Source organism: Delphinapterus leucas, chromosome 9 (genome assembly GCF_059928025.1).
Source record: "Delphinapterus leucas isolate spDelLeu-1000000601 "Yukka" chromosome 9, BTC_Dleu_Yukka2, whole genome shotgun sequence".
Lineage (NCBI taxonomy): Eukaryota > Metazoa > Chordata > Mammalia > Artiodactyla > Monodontidae > Delphinapterus > Delphinapterus leucas.
The window spans coordinates 383,867-407,352 of record NC_143137.1 but is presented as its reverse complement, the minus strand read 5'-3'; the positions used below and the strand labels follow the sequence as shown (position 1 = coordinate 407,352).

At 42.5% G+C, this 23,486-nt stretch overlaps 1 protein-coding gene and 1 non-coding gene across 5 annotated transcripts in view; both read right to left on the bottom strand.

The window, feature by feature from the left end:
* NCAPG2 (non-SMC condensin II complex subunit G2) overlaps positions 1-23,486 on the bottom strand; it is a 61,758-nt gene that overhangs the window by 34,535 nt on the left and 3,737 nt on the right. For 2 of the 4 annotated variants that reach the window (XM_089917103.1, XM_089917102.1), the window contains exons 3-13: positions 22,748-22,936; positions 22,391-22,505; positions 20,322-20,524; positions 18,819-18,953; positions 16,016-16,110; positions 13,594-13,663; positions 11,158-11,244; positions 8,435-8,530; positions 7,666-7,791; positions 2,309-2,488; positions 1,082-1,234 (exon numbers count right to left, since the gene is read on the bottom strand). In XM_089917103.1, coding sequence (XP_089773229.1) covers positions 1,082-1,234; positions 2,309-2,488; positions 7,666-7,791; positions 8,435-8,530; positions 11,158-11,244; positions 13,594-13,663; positions 16,016-16,110; positions 18,819-18,953; positions 20,322-20,524; positions 22,391-22,505; positions 22,748-22,936 — 1,449 coding nt within the window. Of the gene's footprint in view, positions 1-1,081; positions 1,235-2,308; positions 2,489-7,665; positions 7,792-8,434; positions 8,531-11,157; positions 11,245-13,593; positions 13,664-16,015; positions 16,111-18,818; positions 18,954-19,789; positions 19,921-20,321; positions 20,525-22,390; positions 22,506-22,747; positions 22,937-23,486 lie in introns of those variants that run through there. The other 2 variants (XM_022576307.3, XM_022576334.3) reach the window with 2 other exon arrangements.
* On the bottom strand, positions 14,795-14,901 carry LOC115801746 (U6 spliceosomal RNA). Its single transcript, XR_004022087.1, has one exon. It is a non-coding gene; the product is annotated as a U6 spliceosomal RNA (small nuclear RNA).

The window sequence follows — 23,486 nt, the reverse complement described above, 5'->3', positions numbered from 1 at the left end:
CTGGCCTGAGGATGGACAGGCAGAGTCCAGAAACAGACCACACACAAGAAACTGATTTTCAACAAACGTACCAAGGCATTACAACTGGGCAGGACGTGGGGTATCTGTACCACATGGGTCACGTAAAATATTCTATTTTTCTCATGAAAAAAGTTCACAGTTCAAAATTTGAAAAGCATAAAATAATGCGTATCCTCTGCAGCGGTAAGGCCTCCCCAGCACCCTGTCTCTAGACATCCAGTCCCCTCCCTTCGCCTCAGAGACTGGTGCCGATTTCCTGTTTTCTGCCAGGGATGTGTGAGCCATAGCTGAGCAAATGCACACATATGTTCCCCGTCCTACGGAGCCGGCAGACCCTACAGCTCTTCTGCACTCGCTCCCACGCGCCTCGCTGAGTGGCCCTTCCTCCTAAGTGCGCTCCTCTCTGTGGCCACATGGAAGCATTTCCTGGCACGAGTGCACCCCAGGGCCATGCACTGACCCTACGCTGACCAACATGTCAGCTTGTTCCCAAATCCTGGGCCTCGACACAACAGCACTTTAAAGTAAATTTCAGAGAGCTACTGTGCAGAGAAGAAAATTCAGTGTTAGCAAATAATAATGCAGAACCTTATAACTAACATTTTTAGCCAAAAGCTGAACAGAACTAGAGTTAAGGGAAAACACTCTCCCCTCAGTAGTTTACACCAAAATGCACACAAACCAACAAATACCTCCTTGCTTCCTCCTGTAAATGTGGGGGGATGGGGGTCTCATACTCACCATTTTCTCAAGTAATATTTTAAGTGCTTACTGTGTGCCAAGCTTTTAAATATTTCAACAAAAACTTTCATGTATAGGATAAAAATATAATTTAAGGTGGGGGCTGCTTGCATTAATGTCTTTCAAAAAGAAAACATACATTGACAAAACAAATAAAATTTTATGACACAAACAACTAGTAGAATATACCAGACACCAACTGGTTTAAAATGCAGTCACTGAAACTCTTGGAATTAAAACTGCTTTGTCTTTTTGTTGTTGAAAATAAATGTACTTATTTATTTCGTGTCTTAAGTAAGAAAATCTCTGTTCACCTTACCTTAGCAGCCCTCACAGCCTTAACTTTCAGCAGCATATCAACAAAAGCCACTCTCACTTTCTCCGAATTGTCGTGGAGACAGTACTTTAACGTTGGCAGAAGTTGCTCTAATAATGGGTGGCTTAATTTATTATCCAAAATTATCGGCAGGCACTACAAGAAAGGAGAAAGATAAACAGTTCAAAATTAGAACATAAACCACGAAAAGTTCAGGTAAGAAAAATTCAGTTCCATCTTTACTAAAACTACTAGTGAAATACACATACCCACAGAAAATAACTCTTTTCTAACACCTCTTCATATAAAAAGCATATTTTAATGAATTAGTAAGGCTTCAGTGCCTGATAATCAGCTCATCCCTTGCTTCATTCAAACAAGCCTGAAGTGGTTACAAAATAATTTTTCGGTGCTTTCTCTGAACTACACTTTAAAGGGTTTTATTACAGTTGAAAGAAACCAGAGGACCCTGGTGGAGAGGCCCCAAAGCTGGAGTCTAAGAGTCCTTTTAGGTTCTCTTAACATCCCACAGATTCCCTGTATTTCCTGACTCGATGCTGCATGAAAACGAGGGGCACAGGGCCCGCACGGCTGTGCCCACACCTCACACAGGCGTCCGAGAGACCGGCCCAAACTCAGACCAGGCACTCACGTCTGAAGAGCTGACGCACTCCACCACCTTCTCTTTCCAGCTGTTAGGATATACATTTTTATGAGACTTTACATTTTAAAGATCACTGAAATGTTTACAGATGAGCTGATAAATGTCCTGGATTTGCTTCAAAGTAATGGTGTGTGTGGGACGATGGATGCAGCTACAGTGAAACAAGAGCGGGTGCACCCTGAGAACTGCTGAAGCTGGGTGATGGACAAAGAATATTCTGTAGGCTCTTATTTAAAGTGCATAGAGTGACACACAATACACACACAAAGCCCATTCTAATGTATAAAAACGTTAAACTATTTTAAATACATGCAGCTACTACTCTAAAACGCTATGCCCTCCCCCCAACACATACACTAAAAACTAGTATTATTTCAAGTAGACTATTTTTTTAGAAAACACCTTTCTTTTGTTTTTTTAAAAGGTTACTTTGGATATACAACGAAAATGTCAATAATGCTGTATTTATGGAGTAGGGCTATGGGTGATTTCTAAATTATTCTTTCTCTGTATTTGAGAACTATTCTACAATAAACAGGCATTGCTTATATAATTTAAAACCTTACCTTAAAGACAGAACAGCGCACGTCAGCAGAGCTCGTGTCAAACGCCAGCTCCTCAGTTACTTTCTTGAGAAGGTCAATAAGAATGGTCGGAGGCAACATCTCCCAGTATTTGGAAGTTATTTTACAAACACCAAGGATCCCTGTGGAACGGACCATCGGATAAGGATCTTCTAAAAGGCTCTATAAGTACAAGAGGGAAAGAGCCTTAATTATCTTATATTAGTTCGTTTTTTATCAATATTGGCTTTACACACGGGCACAGTGGGCAGTCACAACCTAACAGACGTTTCAAGTCATAGAGTCACACACAGACTCGGGGATCTTCAGTTTCTTGTCGTTTCTGCAGCCGAGTGTTTAAGGACATCCAGACGCAGGTGGTGCCTTACTTGCCAACTCTGTCCGCAGGACTCTGCTGACAGCAGGGCCCCCGACACAGGCCCTGCCATGCAGAGGGACACTCAGGGACTTCGGTCAGTCCTGTGAGACACAACCTATTAAACCACTCTCATGAATTTCCAAAATGCTGTAATGCACTAAGCCCAGAATAAAGGGACCCTGCTTGTAAAGAACTGATCCAGGCAGCGGGAGTCCGGGGTTGCTAACAACATTAAGTGGCGACGACGTTATGCACCCCGATGGACGGACACAACAGCCGTGGTGCATCTAACACAACAAACGTGACCCCAGTCAACTCTCTGTTTAACCAACTTACAGGAAATACAAAGGGCAGAGGCACGTATCAGTGACAAGCAGGCTAGGTTCTGTGGGAAATGAGAATAGGGCTTCCTCAACAACAACAAAAGCAAGCAAAATAGAAAGAACAAAAGAGAGAGGGAGAGGGAGTGACTGCTAAGTGGGAACTGATCGTCCAAGAGATGAACACACACTGGCCGACCACAACACAGGTCTCAGCCGGACACAGACTCAAACAAAACTGGAAAAAACATCACTGAAATGTCACTGAAAAACAATGACTGGATATTTGATGACATCAAAGAATCACGATTCATCTTACTTTAGTTGTGCCAGTGGTAGGATTATACTTTAAAAAAGGGTCCCTGGGGCTTCCCTGGTGGCGCAGTGGTTGAGAGTCCGCCTGTCGATGCAGGGGACACAGGTTCGTGCCCCGGTCCGGGAAGATCCCACGTGCCGCGGAGCGGCTGGGCCCGTGAGCCGTGGCCGCTGGGCCTGCGCATCTGGAGCCTGTGCTCCGCAGCAGGAGAGGCCACAACAGTGAGAGGCCCGCGTACCGCAAAAAAAATAAATAAATAAAAATGAAAGTAAAAAAGGGTCCCTGTCTTTTAGGGACACCTACTGAAGTAATTAGAGTTGAAATGCTTGCTCAGATCTGCTTCAAAACAGGGAAGAGGAAACCAAGTGGGCCCAGGTCAGTATCACCGGGACTATCTGGGGGCACATGGGGTTCACTGTACAAGGCCCTCTACTGCTACATGTGAAACTTTCTAATTCAAAGTTTAAAAACAAAAATAACCCTTACTCCACGACTAGACCAAAAGAAGGCCGAGCTGGGGATGAGTAAGTACTTCCTTCCTCTCCTCCCCGGCAGTGTTGCAAACACCAAGGGGTCCCGCGGGAAGGAGCAAGCAAGGGGCTGCTCCACATACCGCAGGGCAGAGGGCTGCAGGCAGACCCTGCTGAGCCCACACAGAGCTCAGACCAGCCCCAGCCCGGGGCCAGGACTGGGCGGACACAGGGCAGCTCGGGCATAAGCGACCTGCTGGGAAGGTCTCGAAACAGATGCTGGGGGCCAGGTGCACAGGAGAGCCAACAATAACTCCACAACCTCCACGAGAAAGAAGAAAGGAGAGGACGCCACGCAGCAGGAAAGACCCCTCCTTCCCCACCCAGGGACGGTGCGCACCAGCTGGCCTGTTCCTCACGCAGAGCCCAAGGGGAGCCCCGTCTGCTGACAAGCCCCGTGCATGGATGCAAAACCACGGCCAACTCAGCAGACAAGGAAGAAGCTACTAATACTCAGCTCTGCACAACCAGAGAAAACCCAGGCCAGCTGCCTCTTCAACCCAATCCTTTATTCAAAATAGGGATGGAAAAGTGAAGACGACAGGTCACTTGAGAAAACAAACAGTGAGGAAAAAAGATAAAATAAATAAAATAAAAAACAGAAGAAAACATTAGGAATTCACAGGTTTTAAGGCTTTTGTTTTCTATGAATTACTTCCAACATTATTCCTCAAAAATAATTCTGGATAATCACCTTGCAACACACAGTCCCACAGGAGTCAGGGCCCACATCTGTGTCTCCAATCAATCACGCTGTCACCAAGATGAGGGCACTTGACTTGTAAAGCGGTTTCTATGAGGAGAACCACCGCACCTCCCAAACCACAGGCATGCATGGAGGCCTCGATCTGCCACCTCCAACAAGGCCTCCCTCCACTCCAGCTGGAGACACAGCAGAGCAGAAAGCGTGCAGGACACAGGGTCAACGCTGCCCTCACTTCCTGGACTCCCCCCACCCCGTCCACCCCACAAGACTCGCTGACACCTACTCAGGCCCTGATCCAGCAGCGTCATGAACTCACCGCCAACCCACAGGCCAGACTGGCCCATGCCTATCCCTGTGTGGTCCACAGGGCGTGAGAATGGTTTTTCACTTCTGAATGGTTGGTAAAAGGAATAATATTCTGTGACATGAGACTATTACATGGAATTCACACTTTGGTGTCTGTGGATCGGTTTCATTGGAACAAGCCACCCCTGCTCCTCCCTGTACACGTGTGGCCGCCTTTGTGCCACAGCGGCAGATGGAACAGCTATGACCATGTGGCCCACAGACCTAAAATCACTTCTGTCTGGTCCTCTACAGAAACAACTCCTGCTCTTAACTACTACTGTTATTAACTTAACTACTACATTGCCCTGCTTCATAAAAGAAGTTAGAAACAAACAGACACTGGAAAGTAGAAAAGAAAAAGATTAAGAAGGTTCCCTTTGTCTAAGATTCAAACCAATGGACTGAATTTCATGCTACAGCAGCAGAAAAAAATCAAAAGATAAAGGAAAACATCCTTAAAGTTTCAGATACCCTCGACACTAGAAAACAATACAAAATATTTTGGCAGTCCTGGAATAAAATGATTTTGAATACAAAATTCTCGGCTTGGACAAACTGTAAACTGTCACAGAAAAATAAAGAACATTTTAGGGCTCAAACAGTTAGAGGCACCTGCCTCCCCAAGGACGCCCTGCGGCAAGGTAGGACCCACCGAGACTCTCTCGGCTCACACTCGCTGGCTACCATCACCCCCTCAGCACGTTCACTGCACTTCCGAAGGTGATTCCAGGCTTCCAGAGGACCTGCTGCTTACACATGAGCCTTTCCCTATCAGTTTTCATCCCAAACAAGACTTAGAGTGGAAACTCTGTTATTGCTGTTTTAAATCTGTTTTGACAGTGACATCTCATTTTTCTTAGATTGTTGACTAAGTTTTGCTACCTGAAAAACATAACCCTATCTCCACTAAGACATACGCAACTTTAAAAACTAACTATAACATGAATGTTTTCTACAACCTACCATTTTTTTAATTTAAAGGAATTATTTAGAATTTAATATTTCTTGTTCTGAAAAAAAAACACTTAAGTGACTTTGACAATCTTTTAGTGCTTTTCTTTCCTTAAATTCGAACAAAATAGCATGCAATAATTTTTATTTTTTAAATAGTTAATAATACAAAACTCACAGTGATTAATCCGAATATAGACTGCTCTGAGTTATAGAGGACTGTGTGTGACAGTTACAACCCTTTACATATTTTAATGTCCTTTTGTACAGCTATAACCACTGTCATCTTAGGGCTAGGGATTGAGCTAAATGCTTTATACACAAATTTTCACTGAAACCTCATCACAATCCTATAAAATATTATTCCCAGATTTAAAGAAGAACCAGGACTAGAGAGAGATGAAGTGATTTGAAAGAGATCAGACTTCTTAAGTGGGAACTGGCATTCGGAACAAAACGCCTGACCCCACGCTAATCACTGTGCAAACTGCCATCTGTGGGCTGACAGGTGACCCCAGTCCTGCAACGTCTTCCCCGTATATGGTCAGGTCAGCGGCTGGGGCCAAGCAATCACTGTAGGCAAGTAACACAACGGGTCCAATGTAGGAGGGGTGGGAGCTGGGCCACCGCCACACACTCCATCTTTGCATTCAAATGCAGAGACTTAAACACTCAGGCAAAAACAGAGGCGGTTCATAGATTGGACACCTGCATTAAAAAGAGCAAAAGTTTTTTTCATAGTTTTATGGCTAAAAGCTACCAAAATCTAGTTTTGGTTTGCCCAACAACATCTTTCCACAAAATTAACCATGATCCTCAAAGGGACTTGTAAATAAACATACATGTAGATGAGGCACACATGGCAAAATACTAATGACTGTTCATTTTAGGGGTGTGTGTGTCTGTGTGTCTGGCTGGGTGTTTATGCATGTATATGTGAATGCGCATATGTGAATGCATGTGAAGAGGTAAGTAGACACATACTCATTATACTATTATTTCAACTTTCTGCATGTCTGAGATTTTTCATAGGAGATCAGAAAACAAACAAACCAGAGGAAGTTTTTAGGGCCGCTACGGGTAATCATCATCATGGCATTTTTGCTATCACTTCCTAAAATGTTATTCTACTAAACTAGGACAATAAGTAATATTTCTTAGCTTGTGTCAGGAGACCCTGCAAATGTAAAGGGCTGTAGAGAAAGAAGCAGAGGCTCACACTCTCCCACCAGGTGAAAAGATTCGAGATACCCCTTGGAAATAAATGTCGCATCCTGATGTCCTAACGTCTCATTCGAAAAGTCAGTCATCTGAAAAACATCCATTGCAACAGGCGTTACTTGCCTTAAAACATAACCAGTGTGTGTTTGTTCACAACGCTGCCACGCAACTTTACAGCAGGCACTATCACCGTGCCCGCTTCACAGATGAAGACAGAAAAGTCAGTGCCCAAACTTGCCCCAAGCTTCACAGCTACCAAACGAGGGATGGAATCAAACCCAGCGTCTGTCCTAACCACTGTTACACTGTCTCTCTGCTAGGGCGACAGGGACACACGTAAGACGCTTAAAACTACACACAATAAACGACTAGATGTCCTAAAGTAGACTGAGAGGAAGAGGAAACAGATTACGAGTCCACACTGTCACAGAGGTACCAGGGAGAGAATGGATTTCCTTGAAGAATGTCAAGATCTGGAAAGTCTGCCATGTGGGGTCAGCACAGGGCAGTTACGGGGGGATGGCCAGGACCCACACGAGGCCCAGATAGAGCTGAAGGCTTAAAGAGCTCGACCACATGAAATACATACATAGAGTTCTTCAAATTGTTTCTGAATTTCGCTATCCATCTCAATGGCATTAAAGTTTGGATCCCTAATAGGAAATGCTTCAACAAACAGCAGTGCAGCATTGGACCGGACTTCCGAGTTTCTGGCCTGGAATAGTTGAAAGAAGAGTTTCAGAATCCAAAGAGCGAGCTGACATTCAAAGGCTTCAGTGTAGAATTCCTAAAGTAATGCTTCTAGTGTCTCAATAAAGACTTATCTACGAATTAAAGACAACTGTAACGTTTAAACTAACCAAACTTGTGAGACCTTCCTTAAGTGAAGCTGAACTCCCAGCTCCATGTCGACAGATATTAAAAGATGTTTCCTTGCTTCAAAGCCCATCTTGTGTCATTAAGAAACAGTGACCATCATGTCCCGCTCCCAACACCAGAGTCACCTGTGTTGAAAATTACCCGTGTGCTCGTCTGACCACTCCTCAGAGTGCTGTCATCTTGTCCCCCAGTCACCAGCAGGAGGTCCTGAGGACCAGGACGGTACAGCCCAGCTCTGCCGGTTTACTTATTAGCATGACTACCCTCCTTCCAGCTGTGCAGTCTGCACTAAACCAATTCAGATTCCCAGTTTAAGAAATGCTTTTAATAAAAGAATAAAATATTCACCCGAAATCTCACAGCATTCCCAGCCTCAAGTCTTACTTTTAGTGCCTTACTGCAATTCTGAATTAGAGTATGTGAAGTTCAAAAGCATTAATTAGCATTCTAAACAGAGAGAGACTATTTAAGAGGTGTACCTTTAATCCTCTCCAAAGGATGGGCTTATATAATCTGTAAAGCATCTCTTCCACTCCCTGCCGAACTTCCTTTTGACGATGAAGATAACTCAGCACCTAAGAGCCAAGAACAGAAGAACAGAATGGTAACATTGGTGTTTTTAAAAAAGCATCTAAGATCCTACTTTGAGGAAACAACAGGGAGCATAGGCTGCACCTTATTCATAAGTCTTGACAAATCTTTCTAACAGGAACCACAGTGGAAAGACATGCTGACAGCACAGAACATGGAAATCATGCAAAAGGCATCTATGGTGGAGAGAAAGACCCACAGCCTTGGGCTGTACAAAGGTTTGGGTTCCAGCTTCTACTCTTCTACCAGTAGCCACAAAACCTCATAAAAAGTCACTTACACCTCTGACCTTCAGGGTCAAATGAAAAAGGAGTCAGCCTAAGTGCTTTCTACAACCCATTCTGATTCTACAATGCACTGGCTACAACCGTCTTTTGTTTTAAGAACCTATATTGGGCATTCAAAAACAGGATATACAGTCAGCCCTTCATATCCACAGATTCTACATCTGTGGATTCAACCAAGCCTGGACAGAAAATATTTGGAAAAAAAAAAAATTCCAGTAAGTTTCAAAGCAAAACTTGAATTTGCTGCTTACTAGCAACTATTTACATAATAGTTACATAGTATTTACAACTATTTACACTGTATTAGTTACTGTAAGTAATCTAGAGATGATATAAAGTGTACGAGGATGTATAAGGCACTGGAGCATCCGTGCATTTGGTACTCAATCCCCCGCAGATCCCGAGGGGTGACTTTATCTCAAACAGGTGTTACTGCCTAGTGATCCTTTCCAGGAGAAACTTAACTTAGATGTCAAGTTCATCCCCAAACTCATGGATAATCAGAAAACACACTGCTCTTTTAGCTCCATCCCTTTGTTCTCTTCTACTCCCTTTTTAACCAGCCAGAATCTTCCAGCAACTTTTCACAGACTCCTGCCCCCAACAACAATCAATGTTGCCTTTTTCCTTAATTCACAACTCTTGGAGCTAAAATTATATTAATGAAAAATGCAAAAAATTTTTAAATTAGGCTATAAAACTACAGATTATACTTTAAGCAAACTTGAATCAATTTTGCCCTAAAAACTACAATCTGGGGATTATTTTTTTCTGATTGTTAATTTTGCATTTAGGAGACTTTAGTCTATCATTTGTTTTTCTGCGTACAATATTAATTTGTTATCAATGGTATACTCACTTCATAGAAAGCTTTTAAACAGCTGTACTGAGATACAATTCACATACCATAAAAGTCACTCTTTTAAAGTGTATATAGTTCAGTGGGTTTTAGTATATTCAGAGTTGTGCAACCATTACTACTACCTAATTTTAGAAGATTTTCATCAATGATATGACGATTTCTTACTTTCAAATGACTCCTAAGGTATTTCCTGAAGCTTCTTTCAATATAGCAATAAAATGACTTATCAGGTAAATTTGATATTTATCAAAAAAAGGATTTGAGAAAGAAGCTATAATGTGTTATAAGCAGTAGGAACAATTACTTGGAGTCCAGGAATACATTTCATTTGAAAAGTGAAATCTAATATTCTGCCTTTCAATTCCTTCTGTGCATTTTTCCATAAATTTAACAAATGATGATACCTATACCTACAACACCTTAATCATTCACACTATCACAGCAGAAAATCAGGTATGAAAAAGTCTTTAGTTATTTGGTCCAAGAGTGAAGCAACTACATCACACATCTGTACAGTTTAACATGACGTTATTCTTTATGATTAAATAGAATCTGAAACGCCAAATCATACACATGAAGTAAGTGACCCCAACTGTCCTACAGCTTATGAAGCACCTGGGACTGTGTGTGTGCTGGGGGCTTGGAAGGGGCACGTGGATATATTTATCCCTGGTTCTTTATCTTTGGATAATGCAAAGTAAATCATCAAAAACATAAAAGAAATGTTTTTTGTCCATTCAAACTTAATATAATTAGTAAATTTACGTCCTACAAATAATAGTTTCACTATACAAAAAAATAAAGAGGTAGCCTTTCTTCCCTTAGCTTGACACACAGTTGCCAAGACTAACAGAAAGCAAGGAAGGCGTCGCCCCTGGATTAGGGCACTGACCAGCACCACAGACCAGACCTTCCAATTCCTTCCCCAGGGTCACTGTGATTAGCCAACTCCTATCAGTGTAATAACCACTGACAGCAGAGCCTTGTTTAGTCAGATCATGCACAACATGAGGATAAAATCCATATCCAAATTCTGAGACTACCTTTTAAAAATAAAATTGTATCAAGAGAAACTATCAAAGCATTTACTCAATTTGGTTTGCAGAATACAAAGTGGAAATGTAATGTATGAGAGTAAATAACAAAAAATAATCTTGAATAGCCTCTTTTTTTGAAAACAGTGGTAGTGGCAGTAAGGAAGTGACGATTCTATGCATTTTTATGTCGAATAAATTCAATTAAAGTTGTTTGAATAAAGTTCTGATGTCTTAACAGTAGACCTTTGTTTTCCTAATCAAAACTTTGGTGGCAGGGTAAAAGTCCCAGGTTCCAAGCATCAAGATTCTGAGAAATCCTTTTAACGGATGCCTGTGAAAGCTTAACAAAATTTCACAAAAACAATTATCTGAAAACAAAAAAGATGAGACATGATTTTCAAAAGTGCTGTGAGAGTGTTGCTCACCTCGCGCACTCTGGTGTGCACTGGAGACTTCCGAGGAAGGTGGACCCCATGGTACAAGAAGTCCTGGATGCAGCCATTTTCGATGGCCTGCAATGACACCGAACGCGAGAACTTGGGTGAGTGCATTCCCACAGACGGCAGGACAGGCATCACAGTGGTTAGAGCACAAAAGGACCGTCTGATCTGTTCATCTTCTATTTCATGAGGGAAAAAGCCTGGATCCTTTCATCAGAGCTTTTCGACTTTAAGTCTACACCTCTTAGAATTCCTTTCATCTTCATATACCAAAGAGAACTTTTAGTTTCCTTTGTCTTATTTGATGAAATATCACATTTGTGCTAAATAGCAGGGCACTGGAGCCTGGTTCAAGCCAGACAGGGCTCAGAGACTGAGGGGGGCCGGGGAGCACCCTCTCCTGAGTCATCCTGATAATCTCAGAAGACTGGATATGTTCCAAGAGCCCCTCCAGAACAGACAATGAACTACCTCTAAGGTGGGGGCCATGATTCCAAACTGACCAAAACACCACCTTTCAGGGCTGCCACAGAGAGGGGCGGGGCAGGGGCGGGGATGTGGCAGCTCCTCGTTCAAGCCAGGACAGTGAAGGCCTGGTGTGTTAGCCTGCATTCTGCCTCCATACCCAGGATTCCATGGTTTTAGGGAAGGAGATAAGGAAAACTTGCTACTAACATTTTTACCTCTTCTCCATTAACTTTGAACTGTCTGACTTGCGATGACATAGGAGACACACAGCACTGCCAGTCAAGTGTCTGGGCCACAGAAGTTGACCCCTGAGAGCTAACTACCAGAACATGGACATCCTGCAACTGACCCAGGCTTTTCAACATTATCAATGGCAGACATTTTTTTTTAAAGAGAAGAGTGAGGAACGCTCTAAGAGGTTTAAATGCTGTAACAAGCAAATGCAATTGGGAGACTTGCTGGATCCTGATTCCAAAAAAAACTATAAAAAGACATTTTTTAAACAAAGCAGAGAAATTTAAATATGACCCAATTAATTTTTTAAATACGCAGGAATTATTGTTAATTTTGTGAAGTATGATAATGGCACTGTATAGCCATACTTTTTAGAGATGCATACTGAATTACACATAAATAAGGTGTCACGTCTGGAATTTGCTTTAAAAACTTGAAGGGACAGAGGGAAGAGAGGGAAGGGAGTGAAGCTGAGAAGTACAAATTGCTAGTACTAATTTGGTACAGATCTAGTCAAAATTAAATTTTAAATTACAAACGCCTATTTTTTAAACCACTATTGGAGAAAAGGGGAACAAATACTCCTTCCTGTGAACAAGTTTCATGCAGTAATAAAGCAATGCAAAAAAATGCATAACAATGTCCCGGTTCTGCCATTTCTCCAAAAAATTATACACTGTAAAACTATTCTACAAGTTGTCAGCAGGGGAATAGAAGTGGTAAGTTTTAGTTTTCTAGAAGTAGATGTCAGTGATAGACCCCAGTATAGTTAACCAAAGCTTAAGCTGGGCAGGAGAGCAGAGTGGGCAGAAATCAACTCCAAACATCCGGTGGTTAACCTCCCCTCTCCCCACCCCCACCAGTCCAGGGCCTGCTCCCCCAGGAGGAAAGACCCCTTTATGACTTAAGAGTAAAAATTTTACTCTCAGAAAGAAAAAAACACATCTAAGAACCTAGTATGAGAAAAACATAAGGGATATCAGACAAAGACACTTTCTTTTGATTTTTTTCCAAAAGAGCCTGTGAATGTTTAATTGTGACTGTGAATTACACAGCCAGAATGTAGGTGTTATAGTCATTAAAGGTTAGCTGTATTAAAACACAGTCTTTAAATTCTCAGATGATGTGAAAGAGGTGGCCTGAGGGTACCGAGGAGCACTGGCCAGAAGAAACAGGACCCAAGCCACAAACACAATTCTAAACTTTCTAGATGCCACATAAAAATCAGAAAAAGGAAAAGGTAAACTTGTTTTAATAATATATTTTGTTTAGCCCAATATATCCAACACACTATCATTTCAGCATGCAATCAATATTCTTTTTTAAATAACCACGAGATATTTTACATTCTTCTTTTTCCACACTGTCTTCCAAGTTTGGTGAGTTTCTTACATTTACAGCCCATCTCAGTTTGGACTGGCCACGTTTCAGAGGCCTGGCAGCCACATGTGGCTGGGCACTACAGGTCTAGAGCTGCCAAAATGCCTGGGGCAAAAGTCTTGATTCCACTCAAACTACACAGCACAGTAAGTCACGGGCATCTTGAGGCTGTGCTCAGGCACGGACGTGACCTTGAATGCGCGTGGAGGACGCTCACCATGGGCTTTAGTGTGACAGACAAGCATCAGCACAGGTCTCAAATGGCCCTACTGTAGCTACTTATTTAGTAACCAGAACACAATAAAAACGTTAACATTTCGTAAAATGAAAAGGAAATACCTCTAATATTTTCCCTGAAGCCTTTTTCCAAGCTCTGAAATAAACTTCTGCAATGTGTACCATCAAAGATCTAGAAGAAAAAATCAAAAAATTTTAATGCAAGTCAGAAGAATTATATTTTTAATGTGTATCATTTCAGGAACTCTCCTCTCCTAGGGAAGAAGAAACTGTTTTGGACTAGTGCTTTGCAAAACAGAGATATGTTATCCACCTGCAGTAGAAAGTAGAAAACAAAAGTCCAGAGAAGGAGGACTGAAATATCAAACCATTTCTTCCTTCTCAGTCCGGCTTCCCCAGAACTTTATTATTTCCTATAAAACTATGACACATAGCCCAGAACCAAATCCTTAAGTAAAAAACCTTTAAATATAAGTACACTTTTTGACTTGAAGTCATTTTGGACTTTCCGGACTAGTTCGCTCAGGTACAGGGAGCCCTAAAATACCAGGGTTGACTTAGATCCATAATTAGGAAAATCTGCTGGTTCAACCTAAACATTCTGCAAATGAGGGAACAGGAGAAAGCATTCTAGTAAACAATCAGAGATCCAGAATCACATCCCAGCTCAATACCTACACAGCTGCCTGATGTAACCAGGCCCACCTCAAGAGCTTCAGGATTCGGTTTTTTTTTTTTAGATTCCATATATATGTGCTAGCATACGGTATTTGTTTTCCTCTTTCTGACTTACTTCACTCTGTATGACAGTCTCTAGGTCCATCCACCTCATTACAAATAACTCAATTTCGTTTCTTTTTATGGCTAATATTCCATTGTATATATGTGCCACATCTTCTTTATCCATTCATCTGCCGATGGGATACTTCGGTTGCTTCCACGTCCTGGCTATTGTAAATAGTGCTGCAATGAACATTGTGGTACATGCCTCTTTTTGAATTATGGTTTTCTCTGGGTATGTGCCCAGTAGTGGGATTGCTGGATCATATGGTAATTCTATTTTAGTTTTTTAAGGACCCTCCATACTGTTCTCCATAGTGGCTCTATCAATTTACATTCCCACCGACAGTACAAGAGGGTTCCCTTTTCTCCACACCCTCTCCAGCATTTGTTGTTTGTAGATTTTCTGATGACTGCCCATTCTGACTGGTGTGAGGTGATAACCTCATTGTAGTTTTGATTTGCATTTCTCTAATGATTAGTGATGTTGAGCATCCTTTCATGTGTTTGTAGGCAATCTGTAAAAAATATGGAACACTTCACGAATTTGGGTGTCATCCTTGCACAGGGGCCATGCTAATCTACTCTGTATCATTCCAATTTTAGTATATGTGCTGCCAAAGCAAACACAAGGATTCGGTTTTAAAATGCAGCCTCGGGCTTCCCTGGTGGTACAGTGGTTAAGAATCTGCCTGCCAGTGCAGGGGACACAGGTTTGAGCCCTGGCCCGGGAAGATCTCACATGCCGTGGAGCAAATAAGCTCGTGCACCACAACTACTGAGCCTGCGCTCTAGAGCCTGAGAGCCACAACTACTGAGACTGTGTGCCGCAACTACTGAAGCCCACGTGCCTAGAGCCCGTACTGCGCAACAAGAGAAGCCACCACAATAAGAAGCCCGTGCACCACAACGAGGAGTAGCCCCTGCTCGCCGCAACTAGAGAAAGCCCGTGCGCAGCAATGAAGACCCAACGCAGCCAATAATAAATAAATAAGTAAATAAATAAATTAATTAATTAATTAAAAATGCAGCCTCCTTCAGCCCCGGAGCAGATTAAGTACTTGGCCGTGAATCCAGCAGATAGCTCCAAATGCTCTCAGGGCCCAGAGGCTAGGAGCTCGCACAAGGGCATGCTTCCAAGCCCCTTCCCCAAGGGCTCTTCCCACCAACCACATAGCTCAGTCCACGGGAAATTGCACAGTGCACATTACGTCCAAAGGTATCAGAAGTGCTAGTGACATGGGCTTTACCATGATTGAAGCTGAAATTTAACTGGTAAATAATTTGACTATTTAAAGAACTACCACAAAGTAAAATCTTAATTTCAGTGTCACTACGGCAAAAAAATGGTTTCCTATAGCAAGGAAAAAAAATATCCAGTGATACAACAGTACATAATAAATAATAGTTTAAGAGATAATTTTTAAAGCTTCTAATGCATTAATATAATTTAAAAGTCAGGTCACTCGGGCTTCCCTGGTGGCACAGTGGTTGAGAGTCCACCTGCTGATGCAGTGGACATGGGTTCGTGCCCCGGTCCGGGAAGATCCCACATGCCGCGGAGCGGCTGGGCCCGTGAGCCATGGCCTCTGAGCCTGCACGTCCGGAGCCTGTGCTCCGCAACGGGAGAGGCCACAACAGTGAGAGGCCCGTGTACCGAAAAAAAAAAAAAAAAAAAGTCAGGTCACATAGAAACTTTCAAAACCACACTAAGCACAAAATATTAATTACCCTTAATACTTACTTTTGTAATCCTTGTAACTGGTTTTTAATGGTCCCATGGATCATTTTAATGAAATTTATATTCCAGTTGAAGAGAGAACTAAGAAATCTTCTTCCCTATAAATTAAAAAAATAGAATATAATGTTAAAATTGCAACCAAATAAAAAGTTCCCAGGAACCAAAAAACAAACATTCGTTGAAAGTGTAGTAACACTAAAGTTTGCTACACCCAACAAGGAAGCATCCATACTTCTAAGTTAGAATCTACACACTGAAGTTGCACTCGAGCACAGTGCTTCCGGTGGCAGCCCTGTGTGGGGATGGTGGCGGGAGCCTCGGAGGGACGGAGCTGGGCAGCAGCAGAAGGTGGGAGGCTCCCCGTGGAGGGCGGAGCAGCAGGCACCTCTGGGCTACTCCTGTCCGACCACAGGGTGACCCAGATAGCTACCCCACAGCCCAGTAGTCAAGTTAAATGATGCATCAGCACTTCACTCTGGCTCTGTCCTGATGTCTCCACAACTTAAAATCAAAGAATGCTTGAAATCTAGCATCTTGGGGTGGGAATGGAACTGAATGTCACTTCATTTCATCTTTTATAAACGACAAAACCGAGGGCTTATGAAGTTAAGAGGCTGAGTATTTGCCAAGGTAGAATCTTCAAATACATATAGTCCCCATATATTATATGTAGTTATAAATGTCATACATATATCATGTAATATTAATTTTTATGCATACTACTAGATTACACATGTGAACCTAAAAAGCAAGACTATATTTTCTCTCTACAGGGGGAATAAAATACATCTGCCCAGAGTTTGCCTGTGAAGGGCACCATCACCTTCTCACTGCTACCAGCACACCAGTGTCTGGAGTCCCACAGACGCACAACACACTTTGATACAAAAGGCAGGGTAACCATGCTTGCAACAGGTAAGTTTTTTAAAAAGTATTTACTGGGACTTCCCTGGCAGTCCAGTGGTTAGGACTCTGCGCTCCCAATGCAGGGGGCCCAGGTTCAATCCCTGGTCGGGGAACTAGATCCCACATGCGTGCCGCAATTAAAGATCCCACATGTGGCAATGAAGACCCCACCTGTGGCAACTAAGACCCAGTGCAGCCAAATAAATTTTAAAAAAAAGTATTTACTGGAAGTAACTTGCCAGTAGAGTACAGAAGAGATTTATTGTTTACCAAGAATGACTGGAAACTGGCATGACCAAATTAATGACTGATTAGGAAGCTAAGTTTAGATACCTTAAATTCAAAAGAGCACATCAATTTAAAAAAAGAGAGAGCTTTAAGACACACACGTGTATATTTATGTCTACACCTGCACATATGTATGTGTGAGACAAGCACACTTCATCCACTGCTATGTATAAGTCAATATAAATAAAGTTTATTTATCTGAATCCACTCGTAACTTCTTTACTCTCCCAAATTTCACAACAACCCTGGGATACTCAGGGCAGAGGCCATGCATCCAGCGTCTTCCCAACAATGATGACGGGAGAGTAGCAAGAGCACAATCAAGGCACTTCCTGTCCTGCAGGCACTAAAAGCTCTATGAATGGCCTCGTGTGCCGCTCAAGGGAATCCTGGGAGAGGGCACCTGCTGTTCCTATTTTACAGAAGGAAATACTCAGATTGAAAGGAGTGTGATCAAGGTCACCACCTACTCAGTGGACAAACAGGGGTCTGAACACAGCCTTTCTGACCCTGAGGGCTGAAGGTCTTGGCCAGTGTGGCCAGTCATCTGGTACAGCCCTTTAACCTCGCCAGCAGAGACTGTGCGTGGGGAGTGGGCAAACTGGGGTCAAATCCTTCGCTCCCCTGGCCAGCTGTGAGGGTGAAACCTTGAGCAAACTCTTCATTTAGGGCCCCCCCCCTCCTCTGGGTGGTCCTTCCCCACACATCCTTCGGGGGGGTGACAACTGCCTCCTTTTGCCTCCAGTCAGATCTGTCAGGCCACAAGTAATCAGAAGAAGGCTACATTCTATAATAAAAAAATGTGCTTTGCATCCCCGGCATGGAGATACAGTCGATCTACAACAACTACAGAAAACTCCTAAGACAACGGACCAACGTGTCCAAGAGAACCAGAGAAGCCACTCTGCAATTTTTAATCCTCTGGTAGCCACATTAATAAAAGTAAAAAAGATTACATTAACTTTAATAATATATTTATATAGTCCAATATATCCAAAATATCATTTAAATATGTAATAAATATATAAAAATTATTAGCGAGATATTTAACATTCTTTTCCCGTATTAAGTTTCAAATCCGTGTGTAGTTTTCACTCAAGGCCACAACTGGACTGGCCACATTTCATGAGCCTGCTCAATAGCCACATGTGGGAGTCACCACCAGTGGACAATGTAGCACTGGACCAGAAGTCTCTCTTTGGATTTACTGGATGGGTAGGAAAAAGAAAGCAAGAATACTGTGTGATGATGGGTTTGAGTTATATGCCAATTAACCTGGAATTAGGGCAGAGGGTCAGATCCATGGGGAAGTGCTTGCTCAACCGTATTTTTATTCATTTTTAATTTAAAATGCAATCATGGTTCCCCCAGGATTCCCACAGCCACCTGTTACCTTCTGATTTAATGATGAAATACACAAGGACTTGGAAAACGTTTGCTTAACACTGCCATGCAGTAAAAATGAATTGCAAAAAATACAATAGCTCTTGATAGTTAAGCTGACTCTTTTATTAATACACTGAGCATGATGCAAACAGCAAACACATGAACTTAAGAAAAACTTCCATTAAAAAGCAGTTCACAAACACACCAAAAAAGAAAAACCATTTACCTCTTCTTTTCTGATATAATTAACATTTATGAAGCACTCAAGCAGCATGTCTTTAATTTCTCTACTTTCCTCCAAATCATAATCAAAGCAATATAAAGCTTGATGGATACGCCATAGCCGACAGATGTCTGCACCCTGGGAATGACATGAAAAGAAAAACGTCTGAGTTTTTTTTTATAAAGGGTAAGGTCACATTTCAAAATAACTATGAGACTATTTTATATCATCAAAAAAAGAAATAATGACAAGAGAAAACATCTTAAAATTTGCAAATGGAGCTCTAGAGAACATTTTCTTAAAACCTAGGCAAAAGCAAGCAGAGACGTCGATAGACAGTGCTGCTCGCCAGTTTTGTGCAACGAGGATGAGTCTATGCTGACCAGTGTGGAGCATCAGCCACGGCCGGCTATGGAGCAACTGACATGGGACTGGTGCCACCGAGGAAACAAAGCTTTAACTTTCTTAACTTGAAATGTAAATGGCCCTGTGTGGCTAGCGGCTACTGTGGTAAAGGCACAGGTGTAGAACATAAGGAAGACGTTAAATAGAGTCTTGATTTAAAAGCTGAACAAAAAGGGCAGTGAAAATGGATTTTAAAAAGGCAAACCAGTGATGGCTTAAGGCTAAGTTCTGACACAAACCAGGATTTTTCAAATCACTGCTATGGCCAGCAGAGAAAGTCAGAGCACTAGCTGAGGACATAGCCAAAAATGTTCTTTTCTGCCATATAACTGACTGCTCCTGGGAGACCACAGTGAGACGGACTCTCCCACGGGTGGTAAGAACGTGACCAGCTGCGAGCTTTACAGAAAGCTGTTGGCAATGTGTACCAAGAGCTCCAAGTTCAAAGCCACTGACCTAAAAATTTCACTCTGTAGGTACCTTTGTAGGAACCTGTGACAAGTAAGTAAAGATGTGAGGGGGGCGGTCAAAGAGAAATCCCCAAAGATCCCTAGAATCACAAGGGTCACCTTGGCTGTGGGATTATGGACGATTTTTCTCTTCCTCATTTTCCCTCTTCTTCATTTGCCCAATTTTCTAAGATGAACATAAGTATCTGCCGTTGTTTGATCAGGGAAAAATACTGCTCTTTTTCTGGATTTCTGAATTGTATACCAAAGACTGAAGGATGAGAAACAGCCCAAGTTACACTCGACCCTCACCATGCCCTTTGTTGGCCCCGCCGAAGCTTCCTCAGGCCTGGGCTGCAGTCCACAGCCCCACCCTGGCTGCCCTCCTGCCCAGCGCCCCCTCAGGTCTGCAGGCCCTCCCTGACCACCCCACCCCCTTCTGTCCTTCCCTGAGCAATTCCCACCATGGGGACAGCCTCTCAAAGGCCACATACCGAGGAAGACGGGGAGAAAGCCTGCGTACGACCACACGTGGAGCCTCTGCCCACCCTCGACTGCCCACCTCTGAATATCCTCCAGTGCAAAACCCTAACTGAAAGCCACTGGGCCAGGCCTCTCGCAAGCAAACACAATTACTAACTGGTATAAACACCTGCACTTTCAAGTAACACGCAGCATGTACTTTAGAAAGCAAACACACTGTTTTCGTCTTGAGACTTCTCCTCAGCAGCATGACGAAAGCAGTCTTCCCCATGTCCTCCTTGGCAGGAAGGCCTCTCTCCCACCACATCACACACAGATCCTGGATGGAGCCCTGTAGCTCTCGTTCAGACTCAGGTAGCGCATACAAAATACCTACAATGGAGCAGTCATTGCGCGATGAGTAAAGTGAACCAGTGTTAGGCCATATTCAGCTGTGTAGAGCACTATGACTTAAAAGGTTTGCCAAGCAAATATTAGCTTATGTTTAACTTGCCAAAGATTTGTACACATTAGTTATGGGAAACAAATGGTGTTAATTATAAAATTGTTTTCCACTGTTATAAAAGCAGACCCAGGGCTTCCCTGGTGGTGCAGTGGTTGGGTCCTGCCGATGCAGGGGACGCGGGTTCGTGCCCCGGTCTGGGAAGATCCCACATGCCGCAGAGCGGCTGGGCCTGTGAGCCATGGCTGCTGAGCCTGCGCGTCCGGAGCCTGTGCTCTGCCACAGGAGAGGCCACAGCAGCGAGAGGCCTACGTACCACAAAAAAAAAAAAAAAAAAAAAGGCAGACCCAGTAGAACCGAGAATTTTAGAACTGGAAGACCCAGAGAGGGCCTATTGTCCAAACTCCTAATCTACAAGAGGCAGACGCTGGGCTCCAAATCTGAGTGTAGAGACGCCCAGGGCAACGCTCAGCAGTAGTAACCAGCAACACACTACAACCATCCCTCAGTCTGTTGGCCTCAAGTTCTGGCTCACTGGTGAAAAACAGTAAAAGCAACTATTATAACGAATACAAAAGCTATAGTACTGTTATTAACAGAAGAGCTCAAGAACTAATTTAAAATACTGATAATGTGCTCATAACTGTAATCCACAGACATCCGAATGCCATTACTCTGATGTAAAATTCCTGAATTAATGGGGATTTTTTTTTTTTTTGCGGGACACGGGCCTCTCACTGCTACGGCCTCTCCCTCTGTGGAGCACAGGTTCCGGACGCGCAGGCCCAGCGGCCACGGCCCACGGGCCCAGCCGCTCCGCGGCACGCGGGATCCTCCCGGACCGGGGCACAAACCCACGTCCCCTGCATCGGCAGGCAGACTCCCAACCACTGTGCCACCAGAGAAGCCCAAGGGATTGATGCACAATATTAGCACTCATCATTTTATAAAGCATGTAGGGAGACTGAAGATAAATTGGTGGTAACACCCACAAGCATTTGGGAGCTACTTTCATACTGGTTAGGGTAACTTCTTAATAAGACACATTATTTCAACACAAGAATTCTTAATAAAACAGCATACTAAACAGATATATAAACCAAGTGGTGCTGAGAATCTGTCACATGGAACTAATCAGATTCACACAGTGGAGGTGAGGGTACTTGGGATATTTTTCTTAAAGAACGTTACTAAAAGTTACTTTTGCATCTTTTATATCTATAATTTTACACATATAATATTACAAAATCAGATCTTCTCATTAATTCAGACTAGTGTTCCCACTAAACTAATAACTACAATTTTACACTTTAGTTAAAATTTGAAAAGTACCATGATATAAATATTAGTATAGTAAAACTCCCCTAAGAGTCAATAATTATTCCTCAGGTCATGTTCATAACATACTTAAAGAAAGAAATGCAATGTCATAAATGCTGGGCTAACTTGAAATGTCCGGCAGTAATCACTAGCTGAGAAATTTATAATCAGACTGCTTCCCCTTTATCAGCTCTTATCCTTGGTCCTGAAGGTCAAATAAGACATCTCTAAAAGCCCCTAAACAGCAGTCAGTTGCTCAGTATCGCACATTTTCACCATGTGAAACATTTATATGTGGCTTACACTAAATACTCAGGATAGCGCCTAAAAGAATGCTCTTTTGCTCATTTTTTTTTAGCTGAAGTACAAGAGCTTGACTGCAAAGTTCTGCTTCTCCGCTGCTGAGGGGTCCCTTGTACCAAGTGTCACTCAGACACCACTCATACACACGCCACATTGTAGCTGAGTCAACTTACCATTTAATATAACAGCACACTCCAGTAAGGCTTCATAATTCTCACTTTCATTTATAACAGACACAGAAGCAAGAATCACAGATGTAATTGCATGAATTATTTCTATGGTTTTTTTCTATAAATGAAAAAACATCAGAGTACAAGTAAATTAAAATCAACTTAAAATTTAATTTTTAAATGTAAAAGAAAATCAAGCCACATTTGACACTTATTCTAAAAAGTGAATTAAAGCTGAACTTCTGATATTCTTGACTTCTACCTTTAAATTTTTCCTTAACTTAAAATTCAATTATACACAAAAAACAATTATTGTTTAACAAAGAAAAAGGAAATTGATTTTTGAAAGACCAGTGCTACCATTTTTGACCCCTGCTCTGTTTCCATACTGCCTTCACCGGGGGCTTCCACTGGCTGCCACCCGTCCACCGGGCTCTCCACCAACACATCTGTTAATAAATTCTTGAGTCTTTGCCATAGCTCTTCTTTCTGTTTCCTTGACAATTCATCTAGCAATTCACTTAAGTTGAAAGGGTCAGAAGCATCTTTCTGCAAAATAAATAGCAACTGTTACATTCCAAATGCAAAAAATTAGTTCTAGCCTTGGCGAAAAATTTATGCACTAACTTAGTTACAAGTTCAAGAGTTTGGCTGTAGTTTTCACAAAAAGTTTATGCACTAACTTAGTTACAAGTTCAAGAGTTTGGCTGCGGTTTTCACAAAGTCCATTCTTAAAAGGGAAAAGCAAAGGGGTTATCAGGCAGAAAGTAGCAGATTCCTCCTCCCCGCAGTCAGTCCTGCTAGAGTAATCTTCACCCACTTAGCAAAAACCCTCCCTGAAATCAATCCATCCAGATGTCTACTATCTCCAGGTCTATAATTAGGTTACAAAAGTGTGCTAGCGCTAAAGTAATAACAAAAGCAACAACGATAATAATGCATCCACGCCAAGGACTGCATGCTGAGTTTCTGGTCTCCAACCTAACCTGGGCCATGACTTTGTCCCTGAATCCAATCTGGTACAATCTGAGCACCGAAATGGCAACAGTAAGGGATAGTAACCCTTTGAATAAGATAAGAATCAACGAGGCCATACTGA